General features: G+C 45.5%; 1 protein-coding gene across 2 annotated transcripts in view; it reads right to left on the bottom strand.

The window, feature by feature from the left end:
• Nucleotides 1-4,811: 4,811 nt before the first annotated feature.
• Nucleotides 4,812-11,658, bottom strand: part of LOC138056541 (uncharacterized) — an 11,498-nt gene continuing 4,651 nt past the window's right edge. Inside the window, exons 2-3 of one of the 2 annotated variants that reach the window (XR_011133479.1) lie at nucleotides 9,352-11,658; nucleotides 4,812-8,617 (exon numbers count right to left, since the gene is read on the bottom strand). The exon at nucleotides 9,352-11,658 is cut by the window's right edge and continues 229 nt beyond it. Coding sequence is in view for 1 of the 2 variants with exons in the window: in XM_068902357.1 (XP_068758458.1) it covers nucleotides 5,814-6,398; nucleotides 6,901-6,921 (606 nt within the window). In the remaining variant the exon portion in view is untranslated. The other variant, XM_068902357.1, reaches the window with a different exon arrangement.

Here is an 11,658-nt window from a genome sequence, read left to right as displayed (position 1 = left end):
GAGCCAGTGGAGCCATTCAAGAGCCACCTTGGATTGGTTACCGCGTGGAGGAGCCCAGCCATGGAGAGGTTCAACCGCAATGCTATCTTTGGGCATTCAGTTTCGCCGATAGGCCATACTACACGCCGAGGCTTGGGTGATGCAGTGTTCCAATAGGGTTAACCCACAGATAGATTCAAAGAGCTTTCATGTATATCATACATCCCTGTTAGGGACCCGTACATCCGATTGACAGTAAGTCAACAGATTTCATCTTGAAAACAAGAAATGGTAGTTATCGGCTTCCTGTTGTGCGTACCAGGTCTCGAACTCCCGACGTCGACGTGCAGACATACCAAGAGGGATCATAATGGTCCTTTTTCTGGCCTACCCACCTGGTACAGTTGGTTTTTCCCTCGGTGTTGAAGAAATGAGGGAGAATCCTTTCTTCAGTTCAGTGAGCCCAAAGGTCTTAGGGAACTCCCACAATGGCAATTTGAAAAAAGTTCAAAGAATCAATGACCTTGATCCGAGTGTTAGGTAGACTGATGCTGCGGATTGTGGCCCAATTAGAGATTTGCTTTGGGCCGTAGGTTTTTGTTGTACAGTTTCTCCAGGCTCATGTCACCATCATACCCTTGGAAATTATGGGCCACAGCAATCCATGGCCGGTTTCTCATCCTCGAGGTCCAATTCCACCATCCCGAAAACAGCCAAACTAACAAAGTCACGTACCGACGATTCACCTGCAAACGTGTGTTGTTGGTCATTGAGACTCCGTCTCGGCATAGAGCAGATTGGCCACATGATGCCCTTCATCTTGACGTGCCTCGATGTCAAAGAACACAAAGGACGCTGGAATAGGAGGTAGAGGATCATCCTCATCATTCAAAGGTTGGGCAATTGGCTTGCCGGTGCATAATCCCGCGGCAGCACCGTGGGTGGGGTGACGCCTCTTACGCTTGTTCTTTTGGCAAACAGGCTGAATGTAACATTTATGCTGCCAAAGGTTGACCACTCTTTCGCAGCTGGGGCAAGGTATGACGGCCGCCACTGATGCTCCGTAATGTCGTTGACTCCCCATCAACGAGTCCGATCCACACTCCGAACACTTGCGATGGGTCTGGCAGCACTGTCCCGCTTGTAGAGTTGGGCCACCTCCCCCTTATCGTTGAACGTACAATGCCTTTGAGATAACAGTCTTGCCCGAAGAATTGTCGACCACAACTGTCACAAAGTGGGGTTTCTGCTTGACCGACCACAGATACATTTAAAGGCTTCACAGGTGGTTTGATTGTGGCAAGCATAACATTTGGAGCCAGGGCATTGATGGTCGGCTGGTAGTCATCATGACAAAACCTTTCTCGCACTAAGAAGTCATCGAGACAAAAATACTTGCGAGCAAAGTAGGCCCATCCAAAGAGGTAATTACAATCGTTATGTCATTCCCTTTTAACAGCAAGATCAATTGTTTGTCAGGTCTGGGCATGTGGACCTTTATAAGTATACTGTAGTCCCCATGGTCCGCCGACACGCACCAGCCAGTTGAACAACGGGGCCAACACGTATTTCAAAGAGCTGGATTTCCCTACCAGTCCGACAAGTCCCAGTAGGCACGCGTGTAGCCGTTGCCCTTGTCGCACATTGCTCGAGCGCCAATGTTCTTGGATAGGGTGCCGTCCATAAGGTACACGAAGAGCTTGGTACTTCCTGAGGGCATCCAACAGCAGTCACATGCAATCTTGTTCGTGACGGGCTTTGGCAGTCACAATTGATACAGGGCCCGGGCTGCAGCACAGTAGCATCACTCATTCTTGATGACGTCACACATTTTTCTTACTTTCATCTGTTTGAGAAGATTGGCATACGGGGTCCCGTGTCTATCCTAGTTGTAGCCTTCGACCGCCTCCTCGAGGATCCCGTTAGGGGTCACAGTCAAACACACAACATGTATCATCCGTCATTCAAAATTCTGGTTGGAATTTAGTCGAACCGTTCTGAAGGTGCGTTAATAACGCCCTCTTCCGGTGCTGCACTGGCCAGCAGAGTCCCCCAGTACACGTACAACGACTACTGGTGTTAATTGTGGGCTGGCACAGTCCGATTCAGGAATGCAATGTACACTTGTACAAAAGTCCATTGGGACGTCAAACTTGGTTGAATCTGGCGTTGGAACATCCTTCAAAGAAAGACATGTGAGAGATGCTGTCGAGCAAACTCCCTCATGGTTGCCAAGGTCGTCATGAAGACTATCATTAGTTAGACGTCCCAGCGTAGACGAAACGTGTCACGGGGTGACATACCGTACGCGCTGGCTGGTGCGAGTGCCGGAAAGGGACATTGAATGAAATATCAAACCCTTGTCCCCTGCTTGTTTCCTACATCCGTAGCTGGACTTGGTGGGAGGTGTGACAACCCCAATACTTAGGGCATGCCTCGAAGGGGCGATGTAGCTAGCATGACCGTCGGTGTTTCGTCATCACAATGTCCATGTACCCCTTACATCCTCAGCAGTGAGAACGAAGAGCTCTCGACCAAGGCCTCCAGATCCATCATTACTGACAGCATTAAAGCCTCCAACTTCCTCAAGGGAGCAAGGCCATTCGGTCCTGGTTAGTCCATTCATGATACAAATAAGTCTCAATTAAAAGTGACACGACATGCTCATTCAAAACCACCCAGTGAGTAGGGTATAAAGCCCACAGATGCTCACATTCATCTTCGAGGTCCAATATGACAAATGAGGCGTCTAATTAACGCACATTGAAGCAGGGGAGCTGCGCGAGGGGCGCAAAATTCCCTTTACTGCCACTGTCCGTAACCGGGAGTAAAGTAAGAGTCATGTCATGTTGTAGATGGCTGTTGTCATCATGTCCCCTAGGATCTATGGGCTGGGGTTTAACCTCCCTCAGTCCCTGAGCAGAAGAGCAAGACACCATTCAGACCAACCCCTCACTCGATCTCCGTCTCACCGATCTCCTACAAAGGAGAACTGCACGAACGAAATGTGGGGCTCTTGCTAAGCACGATGGTGGTCCTTCCTCGGTTGCCTTGCATTTATCTTTGCTTTTGGACCTACCCCTCCCGTAATCTCTTAATGCTGGGGTCAAACTGGGGTCAGATTGCGTGGTATGGCGTGACAACCTGCGTAAGAGGTTGTGTGACATATATGCCTTAATATGACTCTAATATTATCCCACCCCTCTTTTTTATAATCCCATGGCTGGGGATATTCGAGGGTTAGTATTCCCCTGATAGCAGCCTAGTAGCATGTGAGCAACTATTCAATCCAACCGAAGTTGTAATATTATCTGAATAGCCTCCTTCCCATAAAGAAACCAATATGACCACGTTTCTTCCTCAAAAATCAGCATGTCAACATTCCTTTTCCCAAAACACAGCAGGGCTACGTTTCTTTCTCAAAACATTCATAGCTACCTTCCTTCCCTATAACAATCATGGCTATGTTTTCTTGCCCAAACACAACATGCTTTCGTTTTGTACCCCAAAAATCAACCTTTCGTTCCCAAAACAAATATGGTTACTTTAAATCAGAATACCTCAGTACAAGTACGGCGTTAAAAGTGAAATCTTTCACAGATCCTAAATTAAAGTAAGTGTCCAACTGAACTTCTACACGGATAGCTAGTCCAAGTAAACTCCTATACGGATCGTCAGTCCTAGTACCGGGTACCAAAGTACTCTAAGACACACACGGAGCTCTTGCTTTCACCAGATTCAAGTTACAAATGAGTTGTGGGCCAGAGCGTTCGCTCTTTTATACCCTACGAGTGTCAGGTTCCATGAAATGAACAAAACGTGGCGCTTCACAGGGAAAGTACAGACTTTCAGTGACCTTGACAGGAACCAAAGAGAGTTCGTCACACTACTTACACGTGGCGCGTGACTAGGAAAAGTACAGACCTTGGGTGACCTTGACGGGAACCCGTAAAAGTTACATCAGACCACTTTTTCACACGACGCATGATTGGGAAAGCACGTAAATTTTTCACGTGATTGGAAATCGTACGGAAATAATTTGTCCAAGAAGAAATTCAAAAGTTTAATACATTATCTGCACTCAAAATAAAGAGTTCAAAAACACGCAGGTTTGGAATGTGCGTTAATAACATATTGCTCCTGGTTTACGATTAATGTCTGTAATTCACAAAAGTTCCTTCACAGGATTAAGAAATAAAAGAAATAATAAATTTGTTTGTTACTCCACAACTTACCAAGCCGACTTTGTAAAGTGACAGTACGTATAGGTAGTAAACACACTCCAGTGCTGTATGATTTGTCTGTGCCATTGTTTCAAGGACCCAGACATCAAGGCAGTTTAACTGAAATCCTCAGGTCTCAGGTCTACCACCTAGTGAGAAATTTGCATGATGTCTCTATGGCAAATGCTCTCATAAACTGCGGGAATCGACAGGCACTTTCCGCATTCGCACTTAGAACATCAACAGAGACAAACTGATGTCATTCGAACTAACGCTGAAAACGATTAAGGACGGGGCCCAACATCCTTGGAAGCTTCTGAGGTTCCGCCAACATCACTGTCGTAGAAATTGCATTCATTTGCCCTGGTTACATTGGATAAAAACGTCTTTGAACGAGTGCTGTCGGCAGGCAGAGCTGCCTCAATTTTCTCAATAGACCATATTCAAATTCTCGGTATTGGACTGGAGCTAGCTTCCAATGGAGGCTAATGCGGGGGAATCTACTTTTTAATATATTCCCCCGCATTAGCCTCCATTGCAAGCTAGTTCCAGTCCAATACTGAGAATACGAATATGGTCTATTCCACAATATTTATGTTCCACGGCTGACGTCACAAACACCCGCTAATGTTTTAACCGGAAGTGAATCCTTCAGAGAAAATTTCATTTTTTGCCCTAAATATTTCCAATTGGCCAAAATTGCGTATTTTTAGAAATAGCAGACAAATGTAAGCCTCAGCAAACAGTTTTTCTTGGAAAGACCGCAATTATATTATTATTCACATTGTTCAACTGCACTGCGTACGACACGTAATGTCACGTAATACACTACCTGGTTTTATGCTCATATATGGACATGTGACGTCAATTTCTATTGTTCTCCTTTTCACAAGAACTAATTACATTGCTTAGGTGGCAAAGTGGGGCCCTTAACTACAACAAATCTATGCAAACTTAATATACTCACTGGCTTAAAATTTCGCGGGTGAATGCAATTACTTATTTATGCGAAACACGGGCGGGTTTAAAAGTTCGAAAGCTCAAACCTCCCGTGCTGCGTAGACTTGTAGTCTGGGAGCATCTGTAATCCCGCGGGAATTTGGTGATGAAAGCAAACCGCCTATCTAGATTTGTTAAGGGGACCCTAAGGAACACGCCAAATGTTGTCGGCAATTTTGTAACTTGCACCGACGGGTTTTTACGGGGAGTTAAAAGTGTGACCCTCAGAGCCCAACATGGAAACGAGGCTTGACCTTCAACTGCATTCTAACCATCGTCAATGGTGGCGAATCTTCGACAAAAATTTTCATACTATTAATTGGGGTCTGTCTGACACGCAACAGTAATAGAACGGATCACGAGGCCACGCTAACGTGAAAACGGGCTGGATCACATAATGCCTTGTAGCTATTGTTTATGGCGACAGATTGTCCCAATATTACTTATACTTTCTATCGGAGTGTAACTTAGACAACTCTGTAACATAACAGTAATATATCTGATCTCGCGTCTATCATAACATGTAGACATGGTAAAGGAGCCTTTTTTCATGAAATGCCGCCTCGAGGATCCCGTGTCTGGGTCACGTCAAACACAAATGTATCATCCGGTTTACAATTCTGGTTGGAATTTAGAATGTTCTGAAGGTGCGTTAATAACCCCTCTGCCAGTGCTGCACTGACCAGCCAGTCCCGTACACGAAAACGATGACTGGTGTAATTGTGCTGGAGCCGATTGGATTCCATGTACATTTGTAAAAAAGTCATTGGGGTCAAATTGTTGAATATAGCGTTGAACTCCTTCAAATAAAGCATTGAGGAGCTGTCGAGCAAACTCCTCTACTTCCAAGGTGTCATGAAGTTCATCAGGCGACGTCCAGCGTAGACGAAACGTGTCACGGGTGATACCGTAGGGCTGGCTGGTGCGATGCCGGAAAGGGATGAATGAAATATGAAACCCTTGTCCCTGCTGTTCCATATCCGTAGCTGGAGTGGGAGGTTTGACAGCCATACTTAGGGCATTCTCCAAGGGCAATGTAACTGACAAGACATCATGTTCGTCATCAATGTCCATGTCCTTCTCCTCAGCAAGACGAAGACTCTCGACCCAGGCCTCATCATCATCAATGTTCATTAAAGCCTCCACTTCCTCAAGAGAAAGGCCTTTCGTTCCAGGTTGTCCATTCATGATCAAAGTCTAAAGTAAAAGTACACATTCTCAGTAAAACCACCATAGTTGGGTATAAGACACACAGGGCTCATTTATCTTCGAGGTCCAATTGCAATGAGGTTAACAACCATGCAAATTTTCCTTTATGGTCTGTCTTTAGTATAAAGAAGGGTGTCATGTTGTAGATGGCTGTTGTCATCATGTCCCCTAGGATCTATGGGCTGGGATTTAACCTCCCTCAGTCCTGAGCAGAAGAGCAAGACACCATTCAGACCAACCCCTCACTCGATCTCCGTCTCACCGATCTCCTACAAAGGAGAACTGCACGAACGAAATGTGGGGCTCTTGCTAAGCAAGATGGTGGTCCTTCCTCGGTTGCCTTGCATTTATCTTTGCTTTTGGACCTACCCCTCCCCTAATCTCTTAATGCTGGGGTCAAACTGGGGTCAGATTGCGTGGTATGGCGTGACAACCTGCGTAACAGGTTGTGTGACATATATGCCTTAATATGACTCTAATATTATCCCACCTCTCTTTTGCTATGATCCATGGCTGGGGATATTCGAGGGCTTAAGGGCCCCACTTTACCACGTAAGCAATCTGATTGGTTCTTGTGGAAAGGAGAACAATACAAAATGAGGTCATATGTCCATATGTGGGCATAAGACCACTACTAAACCGGAAATAAGCCAGGTTTGCCAAAGGTTGGGCATTGGCTTGCAAGGTGGATAATCCCGCGGCGTCACCGTGGGTGGGGTGACGCCTCTTACGCTTGTTCTTTTGGGAAACAGGCTGAATGTAACATTTATGCTGCCAAAGGTTGACCACCCTTTCACAGCTGGGGCAAGGTTGACGGCCGCACTGATGCTCCCGAATGTCTTTGCTCCCCATCAGAGTCCGACCACACTCCGAACACTTGCGATGGGTCTGGCACACACTGTCCCATTTGGAGGGTTGGGCCACCTCCCCCTTATCGTTGAACGTACAATGCTCGAGATAACAGTCTTGCCCGAAGAATCGTCGACCACAACTGTCACAAGGGGTTTCTGCCGACCGACCACGATACAATTTAAAGGCTTCACAGGTGGTTTGATGGCAAGCATAACATTTGCAGCCAGGGCATTGATGGTGGCGGTAGTCATCATGATCAAAACCTTTCTCGCACTCGAGACAGAAATACTTGCGAGCAAAGTAGCCCTCCAAAGAGGTAATTACATGGTAGTGATTCCCTTTTAACAGCAAGATCAATTGTTTGTCATGGGGTGGACCTTTATAAATGATACTGTTCCCATGGTCCGCCGACACCACCACCAGTTGACACGGGGCCAACACGATTTCAAAGAGCTGGATTTCCCCCCAGTCCACAAGTCCCAATAGGCACGCGTGCGGCCTTGTGCAATTCTCGAGCGCAATGTTCTTGGATACGCCGTCCATCATGAAGAGCTTGGTACTTCCTGAGGGCATCCACACTCTAATCTTGTTCGTGACAGGCTTTGGCAGTCACAAGGGCCCGGGCGCAGCACAGTACATCATTCTTGATGACAATCACACTTTTCTTGTTTTTGAGAAGATTGACATAGTCTGTGCTTCCTAGTTTACGTCGACCGCCGCCTCGAGGATCCCGTATCTGGGTCACGTCAAACACAAATGTATCATCCGGTTCAAAATTCTGGTTGGAATTTAGAACGTTCTGAAGGTGCGTTAATAACCCCTCTGCCGGTGCTGCACTGGCCAACCAGTCCCGTACACGGACACGATGACTGGTGTAATTGTGCTGGAGCCGATTGGATGCCATGTACACTTGTAAAAAGTCATTGGGGTCAAACTGTTGAATATGGCGTTGAACTCCTTCAAATAAAGCATTGAGGAGACGTCGAGCAAACTCTTCTGGTTCCAAGGCGTCATGAAGTTCAGTAGGTGACGTCCAGCGTAGACGAAACGTGTCACGGGTGATACCGTAGCGCTGGCTGGTGCGGTGCCGGAAAGGGATGAATGAAATATCAAACCCTTGTCCCTGCTGTTCCATATCCGTAGCTGGAGTGGGAGGTGTGACAACCATACTTAGGGCATTTCTCCAAGGGCGATGTAGCTAGCATGACCTCGTGTTCGTCATCAATGTCCATGTCCTTCTCCTCAGAAAGACGAAGACTCTCAATCAAGGCCTCATCATCATCACTGTCCATTAAAGCCTCCACTTCCTCAAGGGAAAGGCCATTCGGTCCAGGTTGTCCATTCATGATCAAAGTCTAAATTAAAAGTACACATTCCCATTAAAACCACCATAGTTGGGTATAAAGCACACAAAGCTCATTCATCTTTGAGGTCAATTGCAAATGAGGTTAATGACCATGCAAAATTCCCTTTATGCCCTGTCTTACGGATAAAGAAGGGTGTCATGTTGTAGATGGCTGTTGTCATCATGTCCCCTAGGATCTATGGGCTGGGGTGTAACCTCCCTCAGTCCTGAGCAGAAGAGCAAGACACCATTCAGACCAACCCCTCACTCGATCTCCGTCTCACCGATCTCCTACAAAGGAGAACTGCACGAACGAAATGTGGGGCTCTTGCTAAGCAAGATGGTGGTCCTTCCTCGGTTGCCTTGCATTTATCTTTGCTTTTGGACCTACTCCTCCCGTAATCTCTTAATGCTGGGGTCAAACTGGGGTCAGATTGCGTGATATGGCGTGACAACCTGCGTAACAGGTTGTGTGACATATATACCTTAATATGACTCTAATATTATCCCACCCCTCTTTTGCTATCATCCCATGGTTGGGGATATTCGAGGGCTTAGTATTCCCCTGATAGCAGCCTAGTAGCATGTGAGCAACTATTCAATCAAACCGAAGTTGTAATATTATCTGAATAGCCTCCTTCCCATAAAGAAACTAATATGCTCACGTTTCTTCTTCAAAAATCAGCATATACAGACTTTCAGTGACCTTGACAGGAACCAAAGAGAGTTCGTCAGACCACTTACACGTAGCGCGTGACTAGGAAAAGTTCAGACCTTGAGTGACCTTGACAGGAACCTATGAAAGATACATCAGACCACTTTTTCACGCGGCGCATGATTGGGAAAGCACGTACATTTTTCACGTGATTGGAAATCGTACGGAAAAAGCTGGGATTAATTAAATGCCGGAGGCTAGGAAGCTACATTAGTTCTGAGAAGAACTCTTCCATACTCTCGTGCACATGCTAACTACTTAATTTCGTTCGACTTTGTTTTCCAAAATAACAACGAAATATACTAACCTCCTGGAAGAGAGAGTTCAACAGAATAATTTGTCCAAGACGAAACTCAAAAGTTTAATACATTATCTGCACTCAAAATAAAGAGTTCAAAAACACGCAGGTTTGGAATGTGCGTTAATAACATATTGCTCCTGGTTTACGATTAATGTCTGTAATTCACAAAAGTTCCTTCACAGGATTAAGAAATAAAAGAAATAATAAATTTGTTTGTTACTCCACAACTTACCAAGCCGACTTTGTAAAGTGACAGTACGTATAAATAGTAAACACACTCCAGTGCTGTATGATTGTCTGTGCCATTGTTTCAAGGACCCAGACATCAAGGCAGTTCAACTGAAATCCTCAGGTCTCAGGTCTACCACCTAGTGACAAATTTGCATGATGTCTCTATGGCAAATGCTCTCATAAACTGCGGGAATCGACAGGCACTTTCCGCATTCGCACTTAGAACATCAACAGAGACAAACTGATGTCATTCGAACTAACGCTGAAAACGATTAAGGACGGGGCCCAACATCCGTGAAAGCTTCTGAGGTTCCGCCAACATCACTGTCGTAGAAATTGCATTCATTTGCCCTGGTTACATTGGATAAAAACGTCTTTGAACGAGTGCTGTCGGCAGGCAGAGCTGCCTCAATTTTCTCAATTGCACAATGTTTATGTTCCACGGCTGACGTCACAAACACCCGCTAATGTTTTAACCGAAGTGAATCCTTCAGAGAAAATTTCATTTTTTGCCCTAAATATTTCCAATTGGCCAAAATTGCGTATTTTTAGAAATAGCAGACAAATGTAAGCCTCAGCAAACAGTTTTTCTTGGAAAGACCGCAATTATATTATTATTCACCTTTGTTCAACTTCACTGCGTACGACACGTGATGTCACGTAATACACTACTTGGTTTTATGCTCATATATGGACATGTGACGTCAATTTCTATTGTTCTCCTTTTCACAAGAACTAATTACATTGCTTAGGTGGCAAAGTGGGGCCCTTAACTACAACAAATCTATGCAAACTTAATATACTCACTGGCTTAAAATTTCGCGGGTGAATGCAATTACTTATTTATGCGAAACACGAGTTTAAAAGTTCGAAAGCCCAAAACTCCCGTGCTGCGTAAACTTGTAGTCTGGGAGCATCTGTAATCTTGCGGGAATTTCGTGATGAAAGCAAACCGCCTATCTAGATTTGTTAAGGGGGCCCTAAGGAACACGCCAAATGTTGTCGGCAATTTTGTAACTTGCACTGACGGCTTTTACGGGGAGTTAAAAGTGTGACCCTCAGAGCCCAACATGGAAACGAGGCTTGACCTTCAACTGCATTCTAACCATCGTCAATGGTGGCGAATCTTCGACAAAAAATTTTCATACTATTAATTGGGGTCTGTCTGACACGCAACAGTAATAGAACGGATCACGTGGCCACGCTAACGTGAAAACGGGGCTGGATCACATAATGCCTTGTAGCTATTGTTTAAGGCAACAGATTGTCCCAATATTACTTATACTTTCTATCGGAGTGTAACTTAGACAACTCTGTAACATAACAGTAATATATCTGATCTCGCGTCTATCATAACATGTAGACATGGTAAAGGAGCCTTTTTTCATGAAATGCCGCCTCGAGGATCCCGTATCTGGGTCACGTCAAACACAAATGTATCATCCGGTTTAAAATTCTGGTTGGAATTTAGAATGTTCTGAAGGTGCGTTAATAACCCCTCTGCCAGTGCTGCACTGACCAGCCAGTCCCGTACACGAACACGATGACTGGTGTAATTTTGCTGGAGCCGATTGGATTCCATGTACATTTGTAAAAAAGTCATTGGGGTCAAACTGTTGCATATAGCGTTGAACTCCTACAAAAAAAGTATTGAGGAGCTGTCGAGCAAACTCCTCTACTTCCAAGGTGTCATGAAGTTCATCAGGCGACGTCCAGCGTAGACGAAACGTGTCACGGGTGATACCGTAGCGCTGGCTGGTGCGATGCCGGAAAGGGATGAATGAAATATGAAACCCTTGTCCCT

This window comes from Montipora capricornis, chromosome 7 (assembly GCF_036669925.1).
Source record: "Montipora capricornis isolate CH-2021 chromosome 7, ASM3666992v2, whole genome shotgun sequence".
In the NCBI taxonomy this organism is placed as follows: domain Eukaryota; kingdom Metazoa; phylum Cnidaria; class Anthozoa; order Scleractinia; family Acroporidae; genus Montipora; species Montipora capricornis.
The sequence above is the reverse complement of the archived record's forward strand: the minus strand, read 5'-3'. Positions and strand labels throughout refer to the sequence as shown.